At 41.8% G+C, this 13193-nt stretch overlaps 1 protein-coding gene across 1 annotated transcript; it reads right to left on the reverse strand.

The window, feature by feature from the left end:
- Positions 1-268: 268 nt before the first annotated feature.
- Clrn2 (clarin 2) lies at positions 269-10055 on the reverse strand. The gene is made up of 3 exons (XM_004656078.2): positions 9803-10055; positions 2658-2837; positions 269-534 (listed from the first exon to the last, which is right to left on the reverse strand). Exons 1-3 carry the CDS (start codon positions 10053-10055, stop codon positions 269-271), a joined length of 699 nt encoding a protein of 232 aa, XP_004656135.2.
- Between the last annotated feature and the right edge of the window lie 3138 nt (positions 10056-13193).

A 13193-nucleotide genomic window follows, 5' to 3' on the forward strand; every position in this document is an offset into this window, starting at 1 on the left:
TACAGATGAGGAAACTGAGAAGTAGATAGTGAGAGAATTGCCCAGTGTCATACACAGGTGACAAGTGCCCGACTCTCCAATGTTCTTCCAAGATCAACAGAGACAAATGCCAGCAAGTATATTGAGTTTTGGAGGAGTTCCCTCCCCTGGGCCAGGCACCCCTTTAGTCCTTCCACATCCTTCTTATTGCCACAGGCAAGGGCGTTTTGGAGTGGGAAGGCTGCAGAGAAGGGAGGTGCAGAGAAGGGAGGTGTAGGCAGAAGGGCTGTCAGTACAAGATATCCTCAGCTGTGACTGTGGCCTCTTCCATTTTGGTCTTGATCTCAGGCAGGGGGATCTGACTGATGGCCACCACAACCAAATTTGCAGCGTGGGCAGAAGCGCTGGCCACGCACATCCAGAAGGACTCTTTGAACTGCTCTTCCACCACGACAAACTGGAAGATCCTCTCCTGGAAGTTGGCGATTCGTTCTGTCAGGTTGTGAAGCTTCACTGCAGCCAAAAAGCTGGTGATGGCTAGTGACACGACTCCACCTGAAAACAGAGCATCCCTTCACTCACCTGCCATCTCGTGCTACACCCACTCTAAAACACACAGAAGCTTTGGGTTTAAGGAATTACTAGAGCAACACACATTTTAATTTTCTTTAAAAGGCAGCAGACTTAACCCACACTGTGAGGGGTTGAGAGGTAGAAGACCTTTCATGTCTGATGGACCTTGAATCCTGATGCCTCTAATTGCCTCTTTCCCAGTACCATCCACATTAGAAGTCCACTTTTCAAACCTCCCACTGCCTCTCTGTGGACTGTGAGGTAAGATCCCACTCTGCAGGCTGGGCTGGATCTCTTTTTCCTTATGTGTTCTTTTCCCCATGCTTAAAGATAAGGAAACAGAAGAGAAACAAGGCCACAGAAGGAAAGGAGAGTGATTCTAGACTAACCAAGTGCAGGGCATTTTGCCTTGGATCTCATTTCTCTCTCTCTCTCTCTCTCTCTTTCTCTCTCTCATTCTCTCTTTTTCTTAGTAAAATACAGATTACAATTAATATTAAAAAAACCACATTAAGCCAAGTGTGGTCGTGCACACCTGAAATACCAGCACTTGAGAGGCTGAGGCAGGAGAATTGCAAGTTTGAGGACAACTAGACTACACAGTGAGCTGCTGTCTCAAAACAAATAAGTAAATATAAAAAAAAGGAGAGGAAATAATCTCTTTCTCTGATCCAAACCAACAAAACAAAACAAAAATCCCACCATTCTTAGCCACATGTTGTGGCTCATAACTGTAATATCAGCACTTGGAAGCCAAGGTAGGAGGATTACTATGAATTTGAGGCTGCCTGTGGAACATGTTAAATTCTGGACCAGTCTGCATGAAAGAGTGACACCTGTCTCAAAAAATTACAGTTAAAAAATAAAGCAGAAACAAAAGAATACATGTGGTATGCTTTTTATAGATGACTACATAGTCACTAAGGAAAACATCAGAGTACTGACACTGTAGACAATTACAAGCATGGAAAATAATTTTATTTATCCTAAATGACAGAAATACATTGTCCATATCAATGTATTTCATTACAATTCTTTTCTTTCTTTCTTTTTTTTTTTTCTCTAGCTCAGGCTGACCTGGAATTCACTGTGGAGTCTCAGGGTGGCCTTGAACTCACAGTGATCCTCCTACCTCTGCCTCCCGAGTTCTGAGATTAAAGGCATGTGCCACCATGCCTGGCTACATTACAATTCTTTTCTTTTCTTTCTTTCTTGTTTTCTTTCTTTCTTTCTTTTTTTTTTTTTTTTTTTTTTTGAGGTAGGGTTTCACTCTAGCCAAGGCTGACCTGGAATTCACTATGTAATCTCAGAGTGGCCTTGAACCCATGGCGATTCTCCTACCTCTGCCTCCCAAGTGCTGGAACTAAAGGCGTGCGCCAACATACCTGGCTCATTACAATTCCTTTTAATAATATTGGTATTGCATTGATTTTAAATTTGATTTTCCCCTTCACTTTGACATTTTCTTATGTTAAATATTTTATAAGAGCACAACTTTCAATGAGTGCCTAATATGTTGTTCTGGAGACTACTTAAGGGTAGTCTTGCTTCTGGGTCTAGATAACATCATGAATTGCTATGGGGACACCCTTGACCTATTTCCTTTTCTGTCAAAAAGTTATTCACAGTTTTTGAATGCATTTAAGTTGTTCCTATTGCCTGTTTTTTTTTTTTTTATACTGTAATCAGTGGACTCCTACCTCTCTGTAGAAAGAAATGGACAGAGATAAGCATTTATTTAATTAGCAGGATTGAGTACTTTTTATGTGTCAGCTATTAGGAGCATCTGTACAGAGGTGAACAAGACACCTATAATTTTGATGACTATAGAGGGTGGTTAGCTTCTGAAAATCTAGGCGAATATAAAATAGTTGATTTATTGACATTTCACTATAAAATATTTATTATATTTTACTGCTCTGACCCTCAGCTCTGACATGCGATTCTGTATTGACAAACTGTAACTTTAGTGAAGAGGACATTCAGACCTAATAAGCACAAGTGAACGTGGGCATTCTAATGCCTTTATACTTTCCACCCAATTGCTAGGAACCCAGGTTGGTGACTGTGTGTTCATGAACTTCTCTCTCCTGGGGGCTTCTTACCTGCCAGGATATTCCAAAGGCAGATGCCACCAGGACCATTGACTGCCCTGTAGGGGACCTGGATGATGTTAAGAATAGCAAAACCCATGCTGACCAGAGCCAGGGCCACAGCTAGGAAGAGGAGTAGCAGCATCGTCACATGGAGGCCTGCGTTGAGCTCCTTCACCAGGTGTGGGAAGACTGGGGAGAGACACAGAGATTTCAAGGTCAGAGCAAGGTTTCCTTTCATAAAGCCTAAGCCTGCCTCCTATGAAGAGTTTGGTAAGAGAAGAAGGTAAGACAGCAAGAGTCCTCCTATGATGAAACCACAGACCTTAGTGTTCCTATTTTTCAGCTAGACACAAAATCCCACTGCATCTCAGTTGAGAATTGAGCATTACTGACCTTGCACCTGTGATCTGCTGTGGACTACTGCACTGTACACAGGACCTGGCTTGCCAGCATCTATATTATTGTCCCCATGAATCAAGGACATTTAATTCTAGTGTTGTGTAGTACTTCGTGAACATGTCAATTTTCCATATGAACATGGCAGATGAAGGTAGTGAAGTATTCACTTTTATTTATTTCTCTGTATTTACCACCAGTACTAGTGATGAAAATAAAATGACCTTCTAGAGTATTTCAAATACTGTCTGGGAGAATCTGGTCTCAAAACTGGCAGCTGTGAGACTCGGGAGATGGCTCAGTGGAAAAAGTGCTTAGTGTCCAAGCGAGAAGACTAGTGTGGATCCCCAGCACCCACAACAATGCTGGGCAGGCATGAAAGTTTGCTTGTAGTGCCAGTGTTTGGGATGCAAAGAGAGGCAAACTTGCTAGTGAGACCAACCAAATCAGCAAGCTCTGAGCTCAAGTTAGAGACCCTGCTTCAGTAAATGAAATGGAGAGTGTGTGATCAAGGAAAATACCTCATGTCAACCTCTAAGCTCATATACACGCATGCACATTTACTGCATCCACATACATGTATTCACACACATGTGAATAAACATTCACATATCACATGCATGCACATGCAATAAAATAAATAATAAAATATATAGGTGTGTATTGCTATTGCCATTTTTACTGTTTTCTTAAAATTTATTTATTTATTTGCAAGGAGGGAGTGAGGGAGGGAGGGAGAGAGAGAGAAACAAAGAAAGAAAGAGAGGCACCAGGTCATCTTGCTACTACAAACTTTGTGTATTTGGCTTTATGTGGGTATTGGGGAATTGAACTCTGGTCCTCGGGGCTTGTCCCATTTTTTACTGTTTTATGTGGGAAAGCCATGTGACTTTGCATAGCTTCAGTTATTTCATTAGTATGAGAGAGACAGTAATGATGGCAGGATTGAGTGTAATTGGCTTTTGCTGAGCACAGGTAAAGGCTGGGTGCTTTGCAGTCATCATCTCATTAAATCTTCATATAAAGATATGAGGTAAAGGCTATCAACTCTCTTTCCAACAGACTTAGAGACATGAAATCCCTTGTCTCTGGGCAACCCTAAACTCTATGCAGAATTTTAGTCCTATGTATTGTACAGTATAAAGAATTTCCAGTCAGTTTTTAGCAATCATACATGGAGAATTTACAAAAATGAAAGCCACAGGACCTGAGCAGAACATTCCTCTCCAAGTACTCTGAGGTTTCTACTGAACACCTTCTTGTTGGGGCTGGATCTGTGCATGAGCTCTCACCTCCTTGGTGTATTTGCTACCATTGTCCAGCCACTCACTTGCCTATGATGATCCCTGGGGTAATGACTCAACCTTTCCTGGTTCTGCTGTCATCTCCCCCTTTTCCGGCTCACCTGCCCCTGTTTTTCCATTGAAGGTTGGCATATTCCAAACCTGAGAGCCAGAGGTTGTTTTCTTCTTATAAGGTGCCCTTTTCACCCAGGTTTCCATGTACCCACACTGACGTCTTTAGTTCTGATTTAACTCTCTTTCCTGTTCTGTGTTTCTACTTAACATTATCTCTACCTGGTCATCTCACAAGCCTTGGAAAGTTTAACTGGGAATATGAGCTTTCTACCAGGGAGTTTGTCTTTCTAAGGCATCTTTCTTCCCTTTGCCTCCATTCCAGCTCCCTTCTCTTATTTCAAATAGTTTCAAACTCCAAGCTTCTTCTTATTCCAAACACAGTAGCTTAAGCCTGATTGTCTATTGGCCTTGCTACCCACTTTCTTGGTCATGGAGTCCTTAGGACACATGACTAGTATAGCACTCCCTATCAAATTCTTGAAATAGAAAATAGGTATTCACATGAGGGACAAAGCTCAAAACCTCATTTTATACACCATGTTGATGATAGAAATGACATACTAAAATCTTGTAGGGATATTTATTCCTACAACCCTGTTAGAGAATCAGGATCATTTGACAACATCTATCAAAGCAGTACTCCAATATCTATATCATTCTAGATCAATTATACACACACACACACACACACACACACACACACACTATAAATTTAGGCACAGCCACACAGTTCAGCTTTAAAAAGAACTAGTTGGGCTACAGAGATGGCTTAGCATTTAATTAAGGTGCTTACCTGAGAAGCCTAAAAACCTAGTTCAATTCCCCAATACCCAGGTAAGCCAGATTCATAAGGTGTCTGGAGTTCATTTGCAGTGGCTGGAGCCCCCGGCCCACCCACATTCTCTATCTGCCTCTTCTTCTTTTTTCTCTCTCCCTGTCTGTCTTAAATAAACAAATAAATAAATAAATAAATAAATAAATAAATAAAATAGTTAAAAAAGAACAAGTTATATACACATGATGATATAAGTGCATATCCAAAGTTGCTTAAATAAAAAATTGAGAAACAGCCACTGTAAGATAGTGAGGAAGAGAGGATTTTGAATATAGAAAGGATATGGAGAGGAAGGTATAGAGTACCCACATTCAGTTTCCATAGCTACGAGTGTCTAGATAATATTAAAGAACTTCATTGGCAAGTGTGAATCTCTTTTGATATTTTTAAATTTTTTAACTTTTATTAACATTTTCCATGATTATAAAAAAATCCCATGGTAATACCCTCCATCCCCCCCAGTAAATCTCTTTTATACCTCACATTAATGTGCTTTACCCCAGCCTAATGAATTAAGTTTATAATTATATCTCAGATAAGTCACTATGTAAAAATACAAGTCATTCAAATTTCAATATTATGGCTCACGAATGTATGTGTGTGTATGTATAGCTGCACCAGGGCCTGTTGCCACTGCAAATGTATAGCAGATCCTTGGAACATTTTTGCATGTGATTATGTTAGTGGCTAGGGAACTGAATCCAGATCGGTAGACTGCAAGCAAGTGACTTTAACTCCTGAACCATCTTCCCAACCCTAATCCTTAATTTCTTCATTAATAAAATGTCATAATAGTATTGGAGAAATTGCTCAGTGGTTAAGGCAGGTGGTTGCTTGCAAAGCCCAAGGATCCAGGTTTGATCCCCCAGTACCCATGTGTTGGAGTTAATTTTGCATTGCTAGTAGAAATCACCAAACCAAGAGAAGCTTCTGGGAAAAAGAGGCTTATTTTGGCTTACAGATCCATAGGGGGAGAACCACGATGGCAGGGAAAAATGATGGCATGAGCAGAGGGTGGAATCACCCCCTGGCCAACATAAGGTGGACAATAGCAACAGGGGAGTGTGCTAAACACTGGCAAGGGGAAACTGGCTATAATACCCATAAGTCTTCCCCCAACAACACACTGCCTCCAGGAGGCTTTAATTTTCAATTTCCATCATCTGGGAGACTAGCATTCAGAATACCTAAGTTTATGGGAGAATACCTGAATCAAACCACCACACCATGTAAGTCACATATACAAGGTGGTGAATGTGTCTGGAGTTCATTTGCAGTGGCTGGAGGCCCTGGTACAACCATTCTTTCTCTCTCTACATCTTTTTTCTCTCTCTCTCTGTCATACATAAATAAAAATATTTTATAAAAAATAAATAAAATAAAATGTCATAATGAAATCAGTCAAAATAGAGAGATGAACTGTAGGAAATGGCTCAAGATATGGATCTGCCTTATGTCATGTCACTAATCCACATACTCCACTTTCCTTTGGCATATGGCTTCTTTAGGACAGGCACTGGTCTGTGGTTCATTGTAGGGAGCGATAGAGCAAAAGCCTCTCCATTTTGCCTGGGCCTGCTCATAAGCTGACTCATTACTCAGAAAGCTGGCCCATCCAGCTTTCTGTTAGGTACTTCTGGAGCGTTGGTCAGCAGACTGCTTACAGAATCTTATCTTTTGCAAAAGGCCAGTTTATGGTCAGGATGTGAAGCCTGGTGCAGTCAGGATGTTAAGCCATTAAGGCAAGATTAGATGAACACCTACTTACATCCCCTCTAGGTTTCCTGACAATTCCAAAGCCCTAAATCACGTCAGCCAGTTCATTCCCCCCCTTTTCTTCCCCTATATAACCACTGTGTAAAAAATAAAGACTCTGAGGCCTTGACAAACCTCTAGCATGGTCTCCTTCTTGTGTCTGTTTGCCTTTTCTCACCCAGGTTAGCTTCTCCTCGGGTCCTTGTTCAACTCCTCACTGGCCGGGACAGTTCAACCCTATTTTCCTAATTGTGCCCAGTCTGTAAACTCTCAGTAGTACAGTTCAATGTGTAGAGATTGTCAATTTAATGTTTGTTGACATCCAAACAGCCAGGTTAACTTGTTTGTATTTGAGAAGTTCTAGATATAAAAAGGACCTTCAGCCACTTGTGGTGATTAAATGTTTGGTTTCCCCTGTGGCTGATGTGGGGATTGATTCTTTTGAATGGGCCAACTAGGGCCACTGTGAGAAAAGAAGCAGTTGTAAATGAGCCCCTATACAACCCCCCCCACTTAAATATACAAAGCACTTTCATGGGCACATCTCTGCCAATCTGTACACCTCCCTGTGAACAGGGACGCTTTTCTACCAACAGATCCCCAGTATGGAAGAAGTGAGGAAATCCTGACTCCAACTTAGGAGTAGGAGACTCAGCCTCCCTGGCTACTTCACATTTACATTGTGCTGGACCTGAGGGACATGAATCTAAAGAAAAATAGATTGTTCTTCGAAAAGATAATAACACACACAGCACCCACAAACTGCAGCCATGTAAGGGGAGCCAATAACAAGAAGAACCTGGCCCCATGCTACAGTGAAAGCTCTCAGATAGGATCCCTGCCAAGGTACCATGAATGAACTTATACACACCTGGAAACAAAATACTCTCAAATACTGTACTTAAAACTAACAGAACAATTTCCTTTGGCATGTCAGGACCTCTTGCCACTGCAAAGGAACTAGAGATACATGTATCACTTTTTGCATCTGGGGAATTGAACTCAGGTTGTTAGGCTTTATAGGCAAGCTCCTTAACCACTGAGCCATCTATTCATTCCCCAAGGTTTTTTTTTTTTTTTTTTTCCTTTTTCAAGGTAGGGTCTCACTTTAGCCCAGGCTGACCTGGAATTCATTCTAATTCCAGGCTGGCCTTGAGTTCACAGTGATTCTCCTACGTCTGCCTCCCAAGTTCTGGAATTAAAGGTATGTGCCACCACACTCAGCCAAAGGTTTTTTTTTTTTTTAAATGAAGCTATTTTCCCAATACCTGGGGTCCAATTTAATTTCTGAGTAAATATAAATACATCTAGAGATTTTCTTTCTAAATAATCATAAAAATACATATTTCCTTCATATATAAAACTCTTAACAATTTGTATTATTTTGTCAGTGGGTCCAACTTTCTATCTGTCTTTATTTAGTAAGATACATATCCTGGCCAGGTCCCTAAACATTAATAAATTACAAAATACAGAAATCAAGTAATGGATGTAAAAATTTCTGATTCTCGGGCTGGAGAGATGGCTTAGTGGTTAACCGCTTGCCTGTGAAGCCTAAGGACCCGGTTCCAGGCTCGGTTCCCCAGGTCCCACCGTTAGCCAGATGCACAAGGGGGCGCACGTGTCTGGAGTTCGTTTGCAGAGGCTGGAAGCCCTGGCGCGCCCATTCTATCTCTCTCCCTCTACCTGTCTTTCTCTCTGTGTCTGTCGCTCTCAAATAAATAAATAAATAAATAATTTAAAAAAGATTAAAAAAAAAGAAAAAAATTCTGATTCTCTTGTACAAATAAGGTATTAATTGTGCTTTTATAAACACTGTTATCTCCAGCGATCTAATTGATTCTAAAGGCTTCTAGATGTCTTGTCTTTTGTTTTCTCCTTCCGAGAAGACCTTTCCCAAGCCAAAGGTGGACTCCTGCTCTGTTTACGTACTGAATAGCTCTGAATAAGACTAACAGGCCAGTGCAGCTGGCCTCTCACAGTCTCCCAGCAGACAAGTGCTTCGCCCAGGTCTCTGTGAGTAAACATCCCAGCACTCTCCAAACCCCCTGCATCTGCTCCCAGCACCCAGGTGCAGAGCCCTTTTGCTATTTGTTAAACTGGGAAGCTTTCATAGATGTGGATATGAAAGCAGTCACCATGCTTCCTGAAGGTTCCTTTCTGCTGGCAGCTCTGCACCCGTGCGTGGTGCTGAGTCACATGGCAAGGGGCTGGCATCTGGCTCTGCTGTTTCCTGGCTTAGTGAGTGACCCAGGCAATTTAAATAACTTCTCCAGGGTACTCCACTGCAAAACAGGGGCATCAATGAATCTCTCTCTCTCTCTCTCTCTCTCTTTTTGGTTTTTCCAGGTAGGGTCTCACTGTAGCCCAGGCTGACCTGGAATTCACTATGTAGTGTCAGGGTTGCCTCCTACCTCTGCCTCCCAAGTGCTGGGATTAAAGACGTGTGACACCACACCTGGCTTCAATGAATGTTCATAAAACATTTTTGTAAAGCTTAAGAGAGATAAACAGAGTGCAACTGTTAGTGGAATGCATGGTATATAGAGGCACTCAGTATTTTAACACATATCATAGACAGAAGTAAACCATAAAAATATACAAATTCTTATTTCTAGTGTTTTCATTAGAAACTAAAGAAAGAAAATCTCTGCATTGCTGAATAAGAGCTCTTGGCTGTCTGAGAATGACATAATTCTCTAGATTGAAGCAACAGTCAAATTCCACATTTAGACAAAGAACCCTTCCTTGAAAATTAAAATATTTTAAACATTTTATTTTACATCAGTTTTCATGCACCGTATACTCACTTGTGAATTGGGACTGGCGGCTCCCTAGCCCGCATTGTCGCACCTTACACCCTCGGAAGAGCCCGTAGTAAATGTCCCCAATGAATTTGACCAGCTCTGGGTCAGTGGCATTGACCAGATCCACTCCAGTCTGACATAGGATTTTCCCACTTAGCCAGTGGGGCAGGGCCAAGGCAACGATGATTAGGAGGAAGGAGGAGAAGCTGAGTAAAGATGCCAGTCCATACCACACCTTTTTGAACCATGCAGGCATACTAGTGAGTACAGCTCATCCTCTAGGTCTCCAGGTAATAGCAAGGGTTGATGATACCTTTGGGACACTCAGCAATACCCTGCTTTAAGCCCAGCGCTTCCAAATGCACCATTTCTAGGTTTCTAGTCCATCTCTTGATCCTCCTCATTGCATGCCTCTGCAGCCTGTGTTTACTACATTCACATCCAGAGCCCATGCATACACGATCTTCCCCTGACTCCGTGTGGTGGAGTGTGTTACCAAAGGAAGTAATCCGATATGTCTCCTAGATTAGTGTTTCAGCAGAAGGTTTAATTGTTCCACCGTTCAAGTATTTAAGAGAACTTGCTGTGGATCTTTTATGACCAGAGTTAATAACAAGAAAAACCCAAAAGACCTGGTAAAAAAGAGATGCAAACCAGTCTCAAAAATGTATTCTGTAGAAGCAAAACAGAAACAGAACTGATAATACATATTGCCAACAATGCACAGTATCAAATATCGATGTTGTTCATGTGTGCCCTGGCACTTCTTTATCTAAAATGTCACTGCTGTCAGGAGCCTCAGAACTGTTACTAATACCATGAAATGATCCTGGTTCTTAGGGCTTTAATTGTTTAAATTGGAAAATTTATGGATTTATCACTGGCTGAACTTGCAACATGAATATTTGCAATGGTGGCTGGGGCAGCCTGTACCCCAGTACTCTTCCCTCATATCCACCTTTCCAAGACATCTGACACAGGCCAGAAAAGGTTTCTTTTCATTTTCTTTTTGAGACAGGGTCTTTCTAGTTGTCCCAGCTGACCTAGAATTCACAATCCTGCTACCTTAGCCTTCTGAGTGCTAGGATTACAAACATGAATCTCATGTCTGACTGAAAAGTTATTTTCTAAAAGAGAACTATGACTATCTTTCCCTTTTAATCTGTAGGCCCTAGGAATGAATTTCATACTGTGGCTTTAAAAATTTTGACTTTCAGGCTGGAGAGATTGCTCAGGGGTTATGGTGCTTGTCTTAAGAGCCTAAGGACCAGAGTTCAGTTCCCTAGTACCCATGTGGAGCCAGATGCACAAAGTGGCACATTATTATTAAATTATTTTAATTTGAGAGAAGGGAGAGGGGGAGAGAGAGAGACAGACAGACAGACAGGGAGAATGGGAGAATGGACACACCAGGGCCTTTAGCCACTGTAAACAAACTCCAGACACATGCTCCACCTTGTTCATCTGGCATATGTGGGTTCTGGGGAATTGAACCCGGGTCTTTTGGCTTCACAGACAAATGTCTTAACTGCTAAGCCATCTCCCTAGAGGCCCCCCCCCTTTTTTTACTTTCACTGTATTGCTGAATATCAACTTAATGTCACATGAGACTAGCAACAGCCACTGTGTGAATACTTTCTGGGAGCAAAGGTGGGCTGTGGTAGCACAGTGGTCACAAAGCTCTGGAGGACCTGGTGGAACTTTCATGTTCACCAGTAGGAACCTTGAGAATCTTTCCTGGTCAGAGCTGAAGAGTGAGAAGGGCATTGTCTGGAAATGACAGAATCCATTCTCATGAAGCGGCTGGCTTCCCCATAATGGAAATAAAAACAAAACAAAACAAAAAACGAGTATTTCTGCAGCTTGTGTGGAGCTGTACCAGGTACAAAGGGTTTTAGTGTATGCTAACCCATCTCTGATGCTCCAGCAACCCTTGGTGGTAGGCAGCTATTCCTCTCATGGACAAAACAGACATCAGCACTAAAGCTGGGAATGCATAACCTTCATCACAATGACCTTGAAGTAGCAAATCTTTATCTGGTAATACTATGACATAATGCATATAGAAGGCCTTGAAGACTACTTGGCATATTAACAGATGACAATTTTGCCATTCAGCATGCTTTCAAAACACAGAATGGATGTAATGACTTGGAGTTACATTTTTGGCATAAATGATGTACCTGTGTGAACATTAAATATTTTTGGGGTAAGCAATTATTTTCAGAGAACTTCTACAGGACATTCTGACTCTTAACAAGCTAAAGGGAGGTGTAGTTAACGGGAACTCCAGCTACTGAGGACTAGATTCAGTGCCTAAACTGTTTTGGTCAGGTCCCTGAACACCCATGCCTCAGTTTTGTTTTATTTTTCCCTAGTCGATCATGCTATTGTTGCATGCAGTGAAGTGAACTAGCCCACAGAGATCACTTGGCACAGTTCCTGGCATGTGGAGGGCACTAAGCAAGGGGCCTTTTCTCTCCATCTGGCCTTCCAGAATTCTGTTTCTGATAATGCAGCTCTGACAATGCAGTGTGCTGCTGGCTGCTTCCAGCTCTCTACTGAGGTAGGTCTGCATGCCTATGTGGTGCTAGTTGCAGCTGTGTGTGTGCTGGAGGTTCACAAGGATGACTGGATCTTGTGATCAAGAAGGTTTCCACAGTATCAGCTGCGATTCTCAACCAAAGGTGACTTTTGCCCCTTAGGGGATATTTGGTAATATCTTCTTCTTTTTTTTTTTTTTTTTTTTCCCTGGTACTGGGGATTGAACTAAGGCCTTGCACATGTCAGGTAAACATTCTACCATTGAGTTACATCTCCAGTTCTCATTTTACTTTTTATTTTGATACAGGGTCTCACTAAGATTTGGGGCTACCCTTGAACTCACTCTGTAGTCTTGCCTTGAGCTCGTGATCTTCTTCGTTAGTAGCTGGGATTCATAAACCTGTGCCACCAGACTGGCATGGAGATACTTTTGATCATTACAACTGGGCCAGGGTCCAACAAATAGAGCCCAGGAGTGTTGCGACTATTCTGCAAAGTACAGGGCCAGCCCAGATTACAAGTTCCTGGTCAGAAAAATCTCCAGTGCTGAAGGTAAACTCTGGGTAAATAACTAACCTGTAGGAGGTAAATGCCAGGACTGGTGGCCAGGATGTCTAATAACACGGGGCCTCAAATGTGGGTCTTGGATTTTCTTGTTGCTTCTTAGATGTAGCCACAGATGCAAAGACAACAGAGCTAAACTTGTGCCCCTACCAGAAGGACCCCTGTTGTACCATATGTACTCATGTGAAATCTTACAATAATTCTTCACAGTATTCTTTAAGAACATTCAATCCAGGGTGTGTAAACATTTAAACAAATTTTATACCCTTGTCTTGGAAAAATTTTA

The sequence above is a fragment of the Jaculus jaculus genome, chromosome 11 (genome assembly GCF_020740685.1).
Source record: "Jaculus jaculus isolate mJacJac1 chromosome 11, mJacJac1.mat.Y.cur, whole genome shotgun sequence".
Classification (NCBI taxonomy): domain Eukaryota; kingdom Metazoa; phylum Chordata; class Mammalia; order Rodentia; family Dipodidae; genus Jaculus; species Jaculus jaculus.

Excerpts from the sequence above, each read along its gene's own strand:
- Clrn2 (XM_004656078.2), bottom strand. The coding sequence starts at position 10,055 with ATGCCTGCATGGTTCAAAAAGGTGTGGTATGGACTGGCATCTTTACTC. Across the intron at positions 2,838-9,802 it reads CCGCCAGTCCCAATTCACAA|TCTTCCCACACCTGGTGAAG; the intron begins GTGAGTATACGG and ends GTCTCTCCCCAG. Across the intron at positions 535-2,657 it reads CCTTTGGAATATCCTGGCAG|GTGGAGTCGTGTCACTAGCC; the intron begins GTAAGAAGCCCC and ends CTCTGTTTTCAG.